We start from the raw sequence: 18340 nt of genomic DNA, 5'->3' as shown, positions 1-18340 counted from the left end.
AGTTAAAGTTGCTCTAATTTTGGTAAAAAAGTGATGCAAATTATTAGTTGAGTTAACACGGTTTTAAAAAGGAATAGATTGGACCATGTATCATCCTTACTTATCGCGTTATGGGGTAACCTATGTCACATGTCATAGAATCCAGTAGATGTAGACCTTGTTTGACCTTTACTTTGGAGACTAAGCATTCAACACTGTCAAAACTACTCCATTTATTAATCCTATTAGCTCAACCAATAATTTGCATCACTTTTTCCAAAATTGGAGAAACTTTAACTTTTGACCCCTGTACAAAATGAAACTGACCTTTGTCACCATTCTTGCTGATTTTATCCCGTAACTCCATAGAATTCAGTCACAGATAGTCCAAACTATACCTTTTTGGAATCTTTATGATCAGGCAAATAATGTGGAATATTTTTTTTCAATATGATTGGAGCATCTTTTAATTTTGACCTCTGTGTAATTCTTCAATTGACCCCTACCTGACCACCTATTGAAAAGTCAAGTGGTCAATCGGTTTTTTCAAAAGAGGAGTATCTAAGGAGTATTTCTGCCAAATTTGATGCTTTTATCACCATTTGCATGATTGGTTCAGTTATCTGCTGCACTAAAAATGCAGTTTTCAACCTTCTCCACATAATCCACATGAACTAATGTGTTTCTAGCCTATGATCTCAGAACAGATGTATTAGCAGCCGTTGCTTACCTGTAAACACAGGAGAAACAAACAGTAATGTGAAGCTAATTCCCCCTGTATCTTAAAGTGCATATCTCTCGTAAATGTAATGTAAAATGAGTTGACTATTCTAAATAAAGAAAGAATTGTGAAAATATTGATGTATTTTGCTTTATTTTTGGTACCATATGCCCTGAGAAATTTAATCATAAACATGAGGAATTACGTTGATTTTACCTGTCGGTGAGAAAGGTCATCATGACATCATGTAAGGCACCGCCCCCTCAGACCCATATATGGAAATGAATGAGGAAACTGGAATTTTTTTACAGCTCGAAATCTGCTTTTCTTTTTTTTTTGTGGACTTTGTCAGTAAATACGCTGAAATGGTGAACAGGTGTGTTTTGGGAGGATACAGCAACAGCACTTGTCATGTTTATTAGGTGGACAGTTTTCTCAAAGATTAGCTTTTGAGGAGGAAGGTGGAATCTTTTTTTTAAGCGCCTCTTGGACAGACTGTAGAAATGAAGCAAAGCACAACGTGGAAATGGTTTTCAAAAAACAGATCGAGCCACAGATTCTATCTTTTCCATTTGTGTAGCCATGAGAACTCTAACAAAGCGTGTTGCCTCTCCCGAAAGTATGGAACCAACTGTATTTGTGATGTGTGAGTCACTGCGTCGTGCTATGCTAAGCTAAGCTGCTATGTGCAGGATACCCGCGGGTCTCACTGAGGAAACCGCATCTGTGATCACGGCGTCAGAGAGAATGTGTCAGTGAGTGATTATGGGGATTGCTGTTAACTGGAGAGCCATGATGTGGACCAGCTTCCAGCCGTTTGTGTTATCGGTGTGTGTACCATGGACCAACATACTAAGCTACGCGAGCAGGAGCTGGAAAGTATAGTGGAGGAATACCATTTACTGTGGACAAATGACAAACGAACACAGAAAGTGTAAAACAAGTGTGACGTGGCTTTCAGGGTATGTATTTATTATTATTATTATTATTATTAAATGTCATTAGCACGTACAGTATGTGATTTTTTTTTCATGAACACACCGCGGGTTACAAAGAGGCGGCGACGGACATATATTGATCGCAAAGTACAGTGTGTCCCTAAAAAATGCCACAAAATCATTTGACTCTAATTCTGCAACAGCTAATCTGAATTCTGTTTTTTTTTTGTTCAGACATCAACATATATGTGAGGAATTTCTTCTGATGTAGTTTGAGACTGATCCAACGAGGATGCCGCTTACAATCGAGCAAAAAGGGAAACTGGTGGAATTCTACTTTGAGACGAAATCGATCAACGACAATATCGATGTCATGTTGCAGTTAGAAAAGCTCCAGACAGAAAGACAATATGGAGGATTGTAAAGAAGTTTCAAACTGATAGAACTACTCGCAGTGTTAACAAAGGGAGATCTGGCGGAACCAGAGGAGCGGTGCACATATTGAGCAGAGCTTATGAATGACAAAACTCTTAAGGCCCCGTCACACTTAGCAAGAACGAGCACGAATCAAGACGAATCAGGCGGAATGTCAAAAAATTTACAGTCGGACAGCATTCGGGCTCATTCGGTCTCTAGTGCGACAGGGGTATTACAAACTGACGTGAAATTACAAATGAACACCAGGCATAAAATTCCCTGAGAGATGCTTCAAGTTGACATATGACAGATATCAGTATCCAAAAGTGTATAGATTTTCTATGGCTTTATTTTTATGGCACTTTTTTGGGGGACACCCTGTACAAGAATTTGACTTGAAAGTCAAATTAAAACCACATTAAAGCCATTTGACATGAGACAAAACGCAACCCTGATTGACTGTGTAACACATGTAAGTATGAATCCGGACACAGACAGAGTGACTTTCAGGTAGCTACAAGTTGGTTCTAATCATTACGTAATGATTATGGATTAAAATGGCTGTGAATCTGTCGTGCATTTTTCAGACGCAATCTGGCTAAATTTACTTTCATCAGCTCTTGACTTGGTCACGGCCACATCACTGCCAGTTTACTTCCGCATCGGCTAGTGTGAAACTCCGCGGCTGTAGCGCATTTTACCATAGAGATACACTGTGTATGTGGGAGTGGTATTTGCTCTTGAATTCCATATTTAAGTAATTATTTGTTTGAATTCCGTTATATTTCTGTTGTTGGGGTGTGGCCTTCTACTATTCAGAGGGTTTGGATAATATCGCTCGGGAGCGATATACAACCAAATTAGCAGCAGTAGGACTGACATCTCCTCCGTACCAACACGAAGCTGGACGATGGAAAACTGATCCCATAGAATGGCCAGATGTTCAATGAATATCCTGATATTTATTCCTACCTCATAGACACACCAGGTATTTTTGTATTTTATATCATTTATGTCACATATGCATTGTGAATTGCTGGTCTTCGCAAGGAGGGGCCGTGCTGCTGATTATTTCCCCCAAAGTAATGCATGATCGACCAGATGCATAATTCTCTTGGTGTTTCATGACGGATTTTAATTTTTTTTCTGGCTTTGTTGGTACAACCCACTGCCTTGCATTGCTGAGGCATTAAAAAAACAAAACAGTGGTGAAAATGAAAAAAATCGCATCAATTTACATTGTCCGCTAACAGTCATCAGCTATATCATGAGCTGAAATGTGGTATAAATTTTTTTAAAAGATAGTGTTGACTGGAACAAGATATGCCCTTTGAACCTTGTATTCTGATGGAGCAATATGTATGTAAGTGACTCTGTGGTTCTGTGATGTGCATGGTACTTTGGTGGCAACTTCTGACCTGAAATACTCTGCAAAGTAGATTCTATTTCTAGATACCAAATATAGCACATTGGTTGCATACAGGACCATGAATTTGGGAATCTGCCCCTTAGTGTTAACAGTCTTAACATACTAATAGAAACTAGGACTGCAAGCAGTCATATATGGGCCCTCATTCCGTGCGACCGCCTACCCAGGTGTCCCCTTGTGACAAGATGTGGGCATGTACCACCACTCACCCCACAGTTTAAATTTCAAGCAAATCACACAATGCATGAAGGAGTTAGGACATGTTGATGGTTCATCCACTAGGGGGCGCTCAGTGCACAAACAGAGGGGCCAGGTGTGTAAAGGGGCTGATCCTCATTACACATGTGAACTATCAAGTCAATCAGGTAATGCATTAAGGAGTTATGATGAGTTGATGGTTCATATTTCATTAGAGCAATGGAAACACTGGAGCACCAACTTCTTAGATAATATATTAGTAAAATTAAGTGCAGAGTAAGCTACATTATGTCAGATATTTTAAATAAAATGCTCAGAAAGGACAAACGGGGTCAAGTCCACAGCAGCTGCCGTTCACAGTGGCGCACACTGGCTGCCACTCAAAGCGACTACAGCCCTAATTATTCATAACTTCCTGGCTTAAAATAGCTTAAAGTTAAACTGATGAGTTGCATAGCAACCCCCCCCCCCCCCCACCCCTCATATAGTTGTCATGTAAAAGAAACTCGCTATAAAGACCAAAACCACATCAGCCAGTCTTCCATCCCTGTCGTTCAATCAATATTACTCTGAGTGTTCCAGTTTTACAACTACAATACTACGGTAAGCGGAACTGATAATGTCAGGTCAGGTCTGTAGACTTGTGCCACGCACCGCTGCATTCACCACACCATGGAACCACCTTAGGTCCTGGATAGTAACCACCCAAGCACACAACCAGTCCATCCCCATTTCTTGACAATAACTATCTGTCTGCTACAGCCAGGTGAGACTTGGACGACCACTTGGCCTTCTCCAGCTGGCGAATTACAGGAGTCAAATTGACAAAAGCCATTTTGTTATTTTGTAAATTAATAAAAACATTAAGGAGCAGGTTGGATTTAAAATAGTTCTTAATGCATCACAAAGCTGTTCAAATGCCAAGCATATAGAATGCCCTTGCAAAGCATTGGAACACTTGGTATTTCACACATTTTAATTTGTTTATGCCATTTCAAATACAAAAAAATATATTTTTAATTATGTTCCTTAAACCCAAACTGAAATCAAATCTCTACAACTTGATATAAATTAATTAAGCAGTCAATGGCTTTTCCATGGTTGGTGGCGTGTCTAGCTCTTCCATGACCGGCAGATCTGGGATGTCCTCGAGGGCTGTGACTGTGACAATGTTCTGGGTTGCATACAGCTCAAGATACTATTCAACCCAACACTGCAGCTGCTTCCCCTGGTCTGTGATGACATCACCTGTCTTTGACTTGAGTGGGGCAGACTTGGAGGTTGATGGGCCTGTTGCTTTCTTGATGCCCTCATACATGCCTTTGGCATCCCCAGTGTTGGCAGGTATACTGCTGCAGAGATTCAGCCAGTATGAGTTGGTGCAGTGGTAGGTGGTTTCCTGGGCTTTTCTCATGGCAGCCTTGAGGGCTTCTAATGTACTGGGACTGGGCGCTGCCTTGTAGGCCAGGAGGGCTCTCCTCTTGGCCTCAGTCACAGGCTCCATTTCCTCCTAGTGGGCCTCATACCAGTCTGTATTTTTATGCTCCTTTTCCCATAGGCTTTGATGGCCAAGTTGTACACAGCATCTCGGAGGTGGGACCACTTGTCATCAATGACACCCTCCTCACCTTCCAGTGTATCTTCAGTGAGGGCTTCTTGCAACTGGCTGATGAACTGCTGCATTTTCTCTGAGCTGCCAACACAGCAGGTGTTGATGTGTGGGCAACCCTTCCTCTTGGAGTGGTGCAGCTTCCTTGGAGCTACACCCACCTTGCTGGCCACAAGGGAGTGATCCGTATTGCAGTCTGCACTATGGTAGCTGCAGGTGACGAGAACACTGGCAAGGTCTACACGCCTGGTAATGACTAGATCCAACTGGTGCCAGTAGTGGGACTGAGGGTGGCTCCAAGACATCTGGTGGATATCCTTGCATTTGAAGAAGGTGTTGGTCATGCATAGGCCATGATAGCAGCACAACTCCATCAGTCGTTGGCCGTTGTTGTTGGAGGTGAAGCTGTATAACTGGGGATACAAAATGCAAAACATGCACTGTGCACAATTTCTCCAAACACAGCCAGAGGAGCCTATAACTTCTTCTGGGTTGTCTGGGTGTCTTGGTGGCTTTCCTCACTCTTCTCCTTCTTGCACAGTCACTCAGTTTTTGAGAACTGTCTACTCCATACAGATTTACCATAGAGTGCCATACTGTTTGTATTTCTTCATAATTGATGTAAATAAAGTCCAACACATATTCAGTGACTTGGAAATGTTCAAGTACCATCCCCTGACTTGACTGAAGAAAACTGACAAAAAAAAAAAAAACAGATTATTTACAGGTATTACACCAAAGTGTTCCATTGCTTCTGCAACCCATCATCTTGGCTTTTATATTTTTAATTAATTTACATCAAGTTGTAGAGATTTGCTTTCAGTTTGAATTTAAGGAAGATAATTTTAGAAATTTTCATTTTTGTATTATTTGTATTTGAAATCGCATATACAAATTAAAATGTGTGAAATACCAAGTGTTCCAATACTTTTGGAGGGCACTGTAGATATACTGGATTGTCTTTAATGTGCTTGCAGTGTGTCCTGTGCAAGTGCAAATGTCAGATCAGGACTTATTGACAGAAAATCAATATTAAATTACTCAGATTGGGATCAGGGGCAAACAAACAAACAAACAAAAAACAAACAAACCTTGATCGGAACATCCCTCGTGAAAACACACCCTCTTTCATAATTACATGACACCTGATCTCTTTATCAGAGAGGACAATAAATGAAGCGACAAAATAATCATCACTTTATGGCTTTACTGGAACTAAACACCACATTGTTTATTTTTCCATTCAGCACCTGAAAAAAATTGGAACATCTGCGGGCTTTCACCCTACAGAAACTCCACTGAGCCCAACTCTGTAAATATTCTGTAGGGTTGAAACTCCCTCATACCCAGTGAAAAAAAACAACAAAATAAATCTCACGTCTCACTGGCCGTGTGCCCTTAACAGATGCCACGCAGGAAGTCAGACCTAGAAGCACCAGCAGGCACAAAGAAAACACTCCCCGAATGCAAACACCATTATTGTTGAGACTTTCACAGTTCATTAAAACATGGCCTGAAAATCACGAGCTTAAGTTTCAAAGTTGAGCTGATAATACTGAATTTCCTGTAAATAATAAATAAATTATGGTTGCTACTGTTCTGCATCTTCCTCAGGCTTAAATTCATGCAACACAAGGGAAAGTGAATTACCTGCACTGCAAAATGGAACGACAGCACTTTAAAAAAAATGGGTTAAACAAGCCACAAAACATGTTTTCATCCTTCTGTTTGGATCAGCTGTTCAACAGAGACTTCAGTGTGGTTTGCAGTAAATGAAATACCGCCCAGTGACCCCAAAAACATTTCCTCACAATGGACTGCTTTGCCAACAAGCTTTGTACTCCTGTAGCTACTTCGAGGACCACTTTAAACAGCACAACCAGGAAACTAATATTTATTATTCATATTTTATTTGTTTCTGTCATGTCCCCAAAATTAACCCCAAAATTTTCAGTATTTTCAACACAAAATCTGTTCCTGTGCCCCTTTTTTTCCCCCTGAAACTTCAAAGGAAGTCAAGTCTGAGTGCAGGTGCTGATGCCGAGTATCCATCACCTCACACAACCACCACGGGTCCTCGATGCCAACCACTGGTCCAACTCCACCTCTCAAAAGTAGCCATCCATCTGCCGCACTTGGATGAACCGTGGGAATCACAGTGAGCCCCCGTTCAGACTGGTGTTGGCAATCCGGTGTAACAGTTTATCTTCCCCCTGGATATCTTACCCCCCACCCACCCCAAATATCTTGCCTTTGTTTTGGCAGGATATGTTTGTCAGTATGTATGTTTGTTTGTAATCATTGCATTTTTCACCTTTAACTTGCTGTGCGGCACACAGTTTACATTGCCGACTCTTGCAACTTCGCATATAGCAGCCCTGGTAAGGCACCTTTCAGTACACAAAAGGCTCAAGCTCAAGGTCCCAGGAAGGTCAAACACTAAATTCAACTAAACAACTTTCCTGGCCGCAATTTTTGAAAGTTTGCCTACAAATATGCCGTGAACATAGTCATAGGCATTGCCCATTACCTGGGATAAGCAACTGACCTTGACCTTCAGGGTTTCGCTTGAGGGCAAATGTCACCTAAATTAGGTCAAACTTCAGATTACAGTAAAACAGTACAGTACAGTAAAATTTGGTGTATTACACATGTCGTGTAATACACCAAATTAATTCTATTTTATGATTAGATTAGTACTAGCAGAATATAGTTATGTGATTACAAATAGATACATCTTTAATTATAAGTAAAGTGTTCATTACAGCAAACTATTGCTATCAAACTGGGTGTTGAAAAAGTAACATAAATGTGTTGTTTGCTAATTATCATACTGTCAGTATAATAAGAAGTAAACTGATTTCGGAGGGTAGAGAAGGGTCTGTTCCAGGGACGTCATTCTTTTGAATACATTTGATCTTCATTTTTGTGGGGTCACTTGCCATGTAGTTCAACACCAGTTGGGATTTTAAAGTTTAACTCATTCTTCATGCTACTGAAACTTGAAACCACTCTGCTGTAATATTTAGTGGATAAAAATTATTTGAACACATCTTTATCAATTCTTTCCCCTGCCAAGCTGCTCGTCCAGTGAGAATCACAGTTTCAAATAATCCTATTTGTCAATTTCATGCTATATTTATATTATTCTGTTGATTCCTATCTGCCACTCTTTATATTTATGACCTGGTTTGTACAAAATAGATTTGAGAGAGGTGGCAGACATTATAGGGCCCTCATTTTCATTATGTTTCTTAAACATATGTTTCTTTGCATACTATTGTGTCTGTTTGTGTGTGTGTGTATGCTATATTTATTTATTAACTTGTTTAAATATATGCCTTAATGTTTTCACAGTATGTTTTAGTGTACAGCACATTGGGTCAACTTTGGTTGTAGTAAAGTGCTTTATAAATAAAGATGGTATGGAACTGTGTGTTCTATACATATACTGTGGATATTTTATGCAAAACTAAACCCGAGTATTTTCCATCACATTTCCAAATCAGGTCCATATATTTGTAGAGTATATTTGGAAGGGGATTTAAAGATACTTCAGAATAGGAAATATTACTATTGTAGATATTCTTTCTGTATGTATCTAATATTGTAGATACATACAGAAAGAATACCAATATCGTTCACCGTCAATCAAACTGCTTCATCTGTGACTATAAAACATCCATGAAATATAGAGTTTAAAGGTTGTCCTAATTGGGCCTTATCAAGGTTTTGGTTAATCACTGCTGCCCTGTAGGAATGTTGCCTGTCAGGGGTGGGGGGGAAGGTTTCCAGGGTGAGGGGTAAGATATCCTACTATATCTTCCCCCCAGGGGGTAAGATATACTGTTACACCGGCTTGAGCAAGATTGGGTTCGACTCTGGTTCGACCTACATAGGTTTTTTTCTGAATGTGAACAGCGCAAATTGGTTTTAAGCCACATTGTTTTCTATCTGAGCGGGATTTACCAAGCTCTGTACGCAAATGTGGCTAGAATACGACCAGCTCTGGGATCATGACGTCAAACGTCTTCATTACTTTCAGGTGTCCACAGCATCCTCTTGACTGGGGCAGCACTCTCTATGGCCACAACAGCGAGGATAGCAAACGACTGTGTTTTTCTGTTCGCCTTCTCGGTAAGAAAAGGCGCCAGGTGCATTCCCTTCCATGTGTCTGACACACACCTGCGCTCCTACATCCAGATCCCCCCCCACACACACACATACCTGTGCTGTTATATCCAGATCCACACACTCTTGCACTCTCACTTCCAGACACATTTATTTTGGCTTGAGCCAGAATGAGTTAGAACGCGTGTGTAGGATGAGCCGGATTTGAAAAACAGGCCTGAAGGATATCCTGCTAGAAAACAATCTGGACTGAATCAGTCTCGAGTTGGATTGCCAAACCCAGTCTGAAGGTGGCCATGATCTTCTCCACCTGCTGGGGTCCCAAACACTGAACAGCCATCATCGCCTTCATGTAAGGGCTTTGAATACATATTTTGCATGATATCAAGTAACACAACAAACATTGTCTACATAGTGATTACTGGTTTAATACCATGTATAGTTCAACCCACTCGTTGATAATAAATGGTTCCCAACTTGTCAACTAATGTTTTTTATATAACAGTTAAGTGGGTCCGTATAATTTAATTGGTGCTTTGTACATATGTCACGTGACATAGATTATTTGTCCTATTTGTGTTGCGTTGCATTTAGCATGCAATCTGGTTCCATTTAGCGTGCAAATTTGGTTCCATATGTTTGGTACCATTAAGCACTATGATCACCGCCCACTAGTGGCGGCAGTGCTTAGCTAAACATGACGGAGTTTGTTTTGCTGACGGACGACGATTTGAAGGCGCTACTTGATGGTGCTAATACTTTTAACACACACACACACAAACAAACACACACACACAAAACAAATCCACTACACTCTAAGCCATCTGGAGGCATGAAGAGCTGTTAGGATGAAGTTAGGATGAAATGGACTAATTTCTGGCATTAAGTTTCTTTTAAATGTTAGTGACAGTGCTTAGCTAGAGCTTTTCATGGCTGAATTCTTGGCTGATGTCCCATCCTGTTTTTTTTTTTTTTTTTTGACATCCTTGTGCAATATATATAGTATGTTTGTGTGTGTGTGGTAAAGTCACGTCCCTTGTTGCGACTCATGACTGCAAACTGAATTGCCCCCTTGGGGATAAATAAAGTTTTCTGAATTGGAATCTGAATAATTTTCACTACATAAAGTCTCTTTTTTTTTGGAAGTACACAGTCTTTTTGTTTTTTGTTTTTTTTGGGGGTTTTTTGGAAGTACACAAAGTCGGTGCACAGCATCACAGACTGCTTCGTCAGAATTCTTTTTGAACCATCTAACTGTTTTTCCAAGTTGACTGAGAACAATTCTGAACTCCTCTTTAAAGTTTGTGTTTCACTGATAAGCACCAGTGACACACACCAAAATGTAAGGCCCCTTTCTGTTGTTTATAAATTAATAAAATATCAAATGACAAGGATCTATTTTAGGCATTATATAAAACAAATAATGAACATTTTTACATTCTTTCAATGGAATGAATATTTAATTTGGTGAAAGCTGGAATGTTCCATTCAATGAGGCGAAGCCTTAATATTTTTCCATTGAACTCATAAACATTCATTATTTGTATGTGGTACATTCCATCTTTCACCTCATGAAATATTCGTACCACTGAACTCAAACATTCATTATTTGTATGTGGTACATTCCATCTTTCACCTCATGAAATATTCGTACTATTGAACTCATAAACATTCATTATTTGTATGTGGTACATTCCATCTTTCACCTCATGAAATATTCGTACTATTGAACTCAAACATTCATTATTTGTATGTGGTACATTCCATCTTTCACCTCATGAAATATTCGTACCATTGAACTCATAAACATTCATTATTTGTATGTGGTACATTCCATCTTTCACCTCATGAAATATTCGTACTATTGAACTCAAACATTCATTATTTATATGTGGTACATTCCATCTTTCACCTCATGAAATATTCGTACCATTGAACTCATAAACATTCATTATTTGTGCATCATTTAATGACCCATCCCCCGTGAATAAATGCAGGACATGAGAATGGTTTCACAGGGCAGGGCTCACAAGCACTAACAGTGCACACCCTCAAATCTTACGCGCTGGCCATGCATGCACATTTAGTGCTTAAGACGGGACAGAAAGGCTCAGGGTACAGAGGGAGTGTTACTTCATTCTCTGCACAGGACACCATGAAGCCACGAAATGTTTACTTAGAAAACAGCTGTTGGCTGCTGTATTAATGTTTAATGTTTGAGATATGCTGCTGAAAGACAGACAGACCAACAGTGCTGAAAACGATATTCCTTGGCAACCTACATCAGACAAAGACCAAAACATTCCATCTTGCAAGTCTCTGAAAGCAGGACAGTTTTTACCTGTCCCACAGGAGTTTTGTGATGCAACACTGAAAATTCTTGGTTTGAGCAAGAAAAGAAAAGAAAAGAAAAGTTAATACACTTCTTGATGTTTGAAACAGTTCAAACCTGTTGTGCCATAGAGATGATGTACACTTACAAATTGCTGGGGTGCACGTCATCTAGTCAAAAAGCCTCTGTAACACTTAATTACCCATCATGCTCTTCTGTGTTGGCCAGAAGCAACACAGACATACAGCAGCGCGGGAGTAAAAAACAAGCCTTTACAAGACTGCTGCGTTTGGTACTATGCCATGCGTGGGAAAAAAAGCAGAAGGATTTTTCCGTATTTATTCCATCTGTTATTCCTGCGGAACACCAGAACATAATACTGCAACAGGATACACTCGGTTCAATGCAAGTGGAAATCATTCCTATTAACACATTTTAAATAGTTCTGCACATTTAAACGTTTGTTACAAATACTTACATGAGTGTGTATGATGGATATTAGTGTGGTGGATACATTTTCAGTTCAGGTTATGTTACTATTCTCCTCCAGAAAGTTGATAACTGAAAAGTGACAGGAAAATATTGGGAATCTCCATCTACTCCTTGGAAAAGAAATGGCTGATTTGAGTGTTTGAGGAAGCCAGCAAAGGCACATTGACACTTACACACTTTTAGCCCTCGCACTGCCGCGCAATTCGTCGTGCCAATGTGACCTGCTGTGTTCCGCTGGATGTTGCGTTTTGTCCCGCTGGACGCTGTGTTATATAAAATTATTATTTTGTAGCAGATTAATCATTTGCTCTCAGAACACTTAGAAGGTCACTGTGCTAATGCCATGTTCCTCTCTTGTAGTTACCTCCGCCAAGGAGGTTATGTTTTCGGTCACGTTTGTTTGTTTGTCTGTCTGTTTGTCAGCCGGATAACTCAAAACTTTCTGAACAGATTTTGATGACATTTTGTGGAGTGGTTGGAAATGACAAGAGGAACAAGTGATTAAATTTTAGTAGTGATCCAGATCATGATCCGGATCCAGGAATTTTTTAAAGGATTCTTCACCACTGTGGGATAGGGGGAATTTTGACATTCTAGTTTCTAACTCCACAAAAACAAGGCAGAAAGGCTTGAAAAAAAATAGGGTGTAACATAGTCAAATGTTCTATCAAACAACAAAGTTTGGTGATGATCGGATCCAGTTTCCGGATCTGGTGATCCAGAATATGCAAAAATATAGGGAAAATAGAAAATGTGTCAGTGTGAGGTGACAAATGAATAAGCACATGCAATATCAATATCAGTGCTCAGATGACAGTAGCTTCTGGGAAAGGTGAAAGTTGCAATAAACTGTGATGCCAAGTGCTAAAGATACATGCTATCCAGTCACAGCAGATGAAACTTTTTTTTACTACTGAGCAAACATCATTGTTAGACTTTTTTAGGTTCAATGATTCCACGGTGTGTAGATGTTATGGCATCAGTGACCCCATGGCCTTGGCGGAGGTTTGCACTCTATGAGTGCTTCTAGTTTTATACTTGCTTTTTTTTTTCAAGTCAGGTTGGAGTTTCGCTGCTTATACAGTAGTGTTCAGAATAATAGTAGTGCTATGTGACTAAAAAGATTAATCCAGGTTTTGAGTATATTTCTTATTGTTACATGGGAAACAAGGTACCAGTAGATTCAGTAGATTCTCACAAATCCATCAAGACCAAGCATTCATGATATGAACACTCTTAAGGCTATGAAATTGGGCTATTAGTTAAAAAAAAAGTAGAAAAGGGGGTGTTCACAATAATAGTAGTGTGGCATTCAGTCAGTGAGTTTGTCAATTTTGTGGAACAAACAGGTGTGAATTCTATTTAAGGATGAAGCCAGCACCTGTTGAACATGCTTTTCTCTTTGAAAGCCTGAGGAAAATGGGACGTTCAAGACATTGTTCAGAAGAACAGCGTAGTTTGAATAAAAAGTTGATTGGAGAGGGGAAAACTTATACGCAGGTGCAAAAAATTATAGGCTGTTCATCTACAATGATCTCCAATGCTTTAAAATGGACAAAAAAAAAAAAAACAGAGACACATGGAAGAAAACAGAAAACAACCATCAGAATGGATAGAAGAATAACCAGAATGGCAAAGGCTCACTCACTGATCAGCTCCAGGATGATCAAAGACAGACTGGAGTTACCTGTAAGTGCTGTGACAGTTAGAAGACACCTGTGTGAAGCTAATTTATTTTCAAGAATCCCCCATAAAGTCCCTCTGTTAAATAAAAGACGTGCAGAAGAGGTTACAATTTGCCAAAGAACACATCAACTGGCCTAAAGAGAAATGGAGGAATATTTTGTGGACTGATGAAAGTAAAATTGTTCTTTTTGGGTCCAAGGGCTGCAGACAGTTTGTGAGACGACCCCCAAACTCTGAATTCAAGCCACAGTTCACAGTGAAGACAGTGAAGCATGGTGGTGCAAGCATCATGATATGGGCATGTTTCTCCTACTATGGTGTTGGGCCTATATATCACATACAAGGTATCATGGATCAGTTTGGATATGTCAAAATACTTGAAGAGGTCATGTTGCCTTATGCTGAAGAGGACATGCCCTTGAAATGGGTGTTTCAACAAGACAATGACTCCAAGCACACTAGTAAACAAGCAAAATCTTGGTTCCAAACCAACAAAAGTAATGCCTCGCAGATGTGAAGAAATCATGAAAAACTGTGGTTATACAACTAAATACTACAAGTAGTTTAGTGATTCACAGGATTGCTAAAAAAGCAGTTTGAACATAATCGTTTTGAGTTTGTAGCATCAACAGCACTATTATTGTGAACACCCTTTTTACTTTTTTTACTAAAAGCCCAATTTCATAGCCTTAAGAGTGTGCATATCATGAATGCTTGGTCTTGTTGGATTTGTGAGAATCTACTGAATCTACTGGTACCTTGTTTCCCATGTAACAATAAGAAATATACTCAAAACCTGGATTAATCTTTTTAGTCACATAGCACTACCATTATTCTGAACACTACTGTATGTGACTATTATTTCATAGGCAGCTTCCGGGTCACATGATCCTTTGAACACATGGTGATTCCGGTCATATCACACGGAGATTCGTTGTTTCCTCACAGTTATCAGGAAATACCTTCTGGAATGGGAATATCAATGGATTGCACATAACCTGGACGTGGGAAAAATATCTATATATACATTAACTTGCTTTTAAATGCCTTCAGTGACCATAGTTCATGCTGGTTTACGTTTCTTTTCCTTGTACGTGACAAGCAGTCACACGTTTTTTGTTCATTACAACTGGCGAATCTAACTGGAACCACTCCAAGCACACAGGGGCTGGTGGGACCCTGACAGACTCTATTTCCCGCACTTGTAGTTGGCTAGTCTACGACCACATCACCAGTGATGCCGGTGTCGCCGACTGAACGGTCCCCCTAAAAATCTGTTCGGTTCACGGATTAACACCTCGCTTCTGCTTCAAACTGCACTCCAGTCATCATCTCTCAGCGACAGATATCTGAAGTTTTTGTACAACAATCATTTCCACATAAATTCAGCATTATTTCAACATAAAAGGCGACGGAAGCGATCAGACCATTGCAGCTAAACGAGCTGCTAGCTGATGCATTCACTGCGCGTCGGACATTTCAAAGCGTCACAGAATTTCACCTCGTTTCTGCTTAAAACGGACTTGTTTCTGCTTAAAACGGACTTTAGAATGATTTAAGAGGTTTTACCTTTATCATTTGATGGTAAATAATCCCATTAATCCATTTGATTGCTTTGGGTGAAGAGACTCCGTCTCAGACGTGCTGCTGTGGTCCGAAATGACGCATGTGCAGATGCAAAAGGCAGACCGATTTTTAGGAGTGGACCGTTCGGTGAGGCGTTACGTTAGCTTTTTCAGTAACAAGTAATCTAACACGTTAATCTTTCCAAATCAATAATATGATAAAAGTTACTTCTCTGATTCACTGTGCGTTACTGTTACTTTTGTATTGTGTGACGATCACAGCTTTAAAACAGGTGTCCCGACGAGATGCAGGGGGAGGCTGAACTGCCCACTTTCAGCGAGCTGCTGCACACAGCCGCATCCACCGTGCAGCTCAGCCCAAATTGAAGAAGAGTTGTCTCTCAAAGCGCAGTGGTGCTCACAGCTATGGTTTTACAAAGACATTTTTCTGCTTTTTTTAAATTCTATGCAGCTCTTTGCGTCTCCTCGCTAAAACAGTTGATCCACGAAGCGCAAATACTAACGCTTTTTTTCCACCCACATGCACGCTTTCTGAAGACGACATGACGTAAAAACCGCTGATAAAACTTTCTTACGTGTCAATCTGGTCATGTGTTCTGCATAAATAAACATTATCCATTCTTCTGCCCAAACAGCAAGCCAGGGCCGAATCCATGCAGGAAGGGAACGTGGGTGGGGGGAGTTGGGGAACGTGGCTCCCCAAAACAGCCCTAGATAAAGGTTCACTTTTGCACTTTTGAAGACATTTTTTCATACTGTTACTACTACTAATACTACTTAATAATAATAATAATAATAATAATAATAATAATAATAATTTGAACAACTAAAATGTTTAGAAAGAATTTAATAGTTACATTTATAAACAATGGACGTTAGGAATGGTAAGTTTTACCGTTACTGTGCTGTCAACAGTAAATATGAGGTCAAGAAAGACATCTTTATTTTATTTTTTATTACACCAGTATTGTGTTCATTGAAGTCAAGAAAGGGTGACTATAAAGTGAGTATTGGCAAAACTGGTTATCATTTTCATGTTGAGGTGGGGGGGGGGGGTTGTCGGCAGCTGCTGAAAGTAACTAAAAAAGTAACTAGTAATTTCACTTAGTGACTTTTAAAATCGAGTAATCTGTAAAGTAACTAAGTTACTTTTACTACAACGAGCAATCAGTAATTGGATTACTTTTTCAAAGTAACTGTGGCAACACTGCACATCACACGTTGTGACTTTAGGAAATGTGTGCAAAGTTGACATGACCTGTATGTCCAATGTTTAGTGGACCTGATGTGGGAACCAGCAGTACTTTGGTCCAAATACGGGTTCTTGTTTTCGACAGAGCCTGCTGACCCTGTCCATCAACACTATCATCATCAACATCATCACCCCCCCCCACACTCACCGCTATGCGCGTTGAAACCTTCTGCTCCGCCTCCGACCCTTTCTGCTGTCCGTTGGCCCTGCTGTACTCTGGAGGTTGCTGGTTCGAGCCCCGGCTGCCCTTGGTCTTTCGGTTGCCGGGTCCTTGGTGGACTATGTTGAGGAGGTGAAGGGTGCTCTCGTGCTCCCGGTCCGAACTCTCGGCCTGGCCCCTCTGGTAGCGGTTCTCACAGGTGGAGTGGTGCCTCCTGCACATCTCTATGCGGGCGCGCAAACGCTCCACAATGTCGCTGTGCAGCTGCGGGACAGCGGGGCCCCTGGAGGTCACCGGGCCCGTCCCGACCCCACCGGACACGGATCCTAAACCCACACCCAGCATGGGGACGTACCCCCCGGCAGCAGACTGAGCGGGGGTCGCCTCTCCCATGTCCGCGGGTCAGGTTCAAAGAGACTGAGGGCCACTGAGCTTATGAGGGGCCACAGAACGGACATGGAACACAGCGCCCAGAGTCCGCTCAGGTCACAGAGATCTGACCCCAATGTCTCATCAAAGCAAAAGAAGAAAACACGTCAGCTGTGGAGTCAGAGAAGGTGACTCAAAACTCACAGTAAAAGTGGCAAAAGGAGGATTTTACTGAGCTTTTCCCCCCCAGAGGGCCCCCACGGGTGTCAGCTTGTAATTAAAAGTGAAATGATTGACACAAATCTGTGCGAAGAATAAAATAAATCCAGCAAGAAGAGTCACCCACATCCACGGTAATAACTACATCCCCACGTCACGCGCTGCCAAAACAGAAAAGTCCCCGCAGCCAAACCACGGCGATCCCACCGACCCCCAGAATCCACCAAACTTCAAGGCTCACGACGTTCCTGTTTGGAAACCAGTCCTCTGTCTCCTTCTCTCTCTGTTTCTTTCTCTTGATCCGGATCAAACGTGTTTGCGGATCAGAAGCAGGAGGCAGAAAAAACCAGACGAGACGCTGGAGAAGCCGACCGAGGTCCGTCTCACACAGTCCGTTGACAGCGGTGTGGTACACCGAGGCGCTGAGCAGCGACACACACACACACACACACACACACACACACACACACACACACACACACACACACACACACACACACACACACACACACACACACACACACACACACACACACACACACACACACACACACACACACACACACTCATTATGTCAACATTCCTCTTTGGACATGACACTGCTCTGTGCGCACGGCGCCGCTCCACAGCGCCCTCTGCCGGCCGGCCGCCCGAACTGCACCGACACGCCGCTCGGTGTTTACGTTTGTCCACACATGGATTTAATTCGATGTTTTCTCGAAGAGGCAGAAACAAGTGATGACTTTTGGAGGATGTTTTTACACTCTTTTTTTAGAATGTTTTCCACTGAGTGAGTGAGTGAGAGAAATTAAGAAATAAATT

At 41.0% G+C, this 18340-nt stretch overlaps 1 protein-coding gene across 1 annotated transcript in view; it reads right to left on the bottom strand.

Moving 5' to 3' along the window:
* zmp:0000001236 (mastermind-like protein 2) overlaps positions 1–17998 on the bottom strand; it is a 215507-nt gene extending 197509 nt beyond the window's left edge. Inside the window, 1 exon segment of the mRNA XM_034168474.1 lies at positions 16919–17998. Coding sequence (XP_034024365.1) covers positions 16919–17323 — 405 coding nt within the window. The 5' untranslated portion in view covers positions 17324–17998.
* Positions 17999–18340: the final 342 nt, after the last annotated feature.

This window comes from Thalassophryne amazonica, chromosome 4 (genome assembly GCF_902500255.1).
Source record: "Thalassophryne amazonica chromosome 4, fThaAma1.1, whole genome shotgun sequence".
Classification (NCBI taxonomy): domain Eukaryota; kingdom Metazoa; phylum Chordata; class Actinopteri; order Batrachoidiformes; family Batrachoididae; genus Thalassophryne; species Thalassophryne amazonica.
The sequence above is the reverse complement of the archived record's forward strand: the minus strand, read 5'-3'. Positions and strand labels throughout refer to the sequence as shown.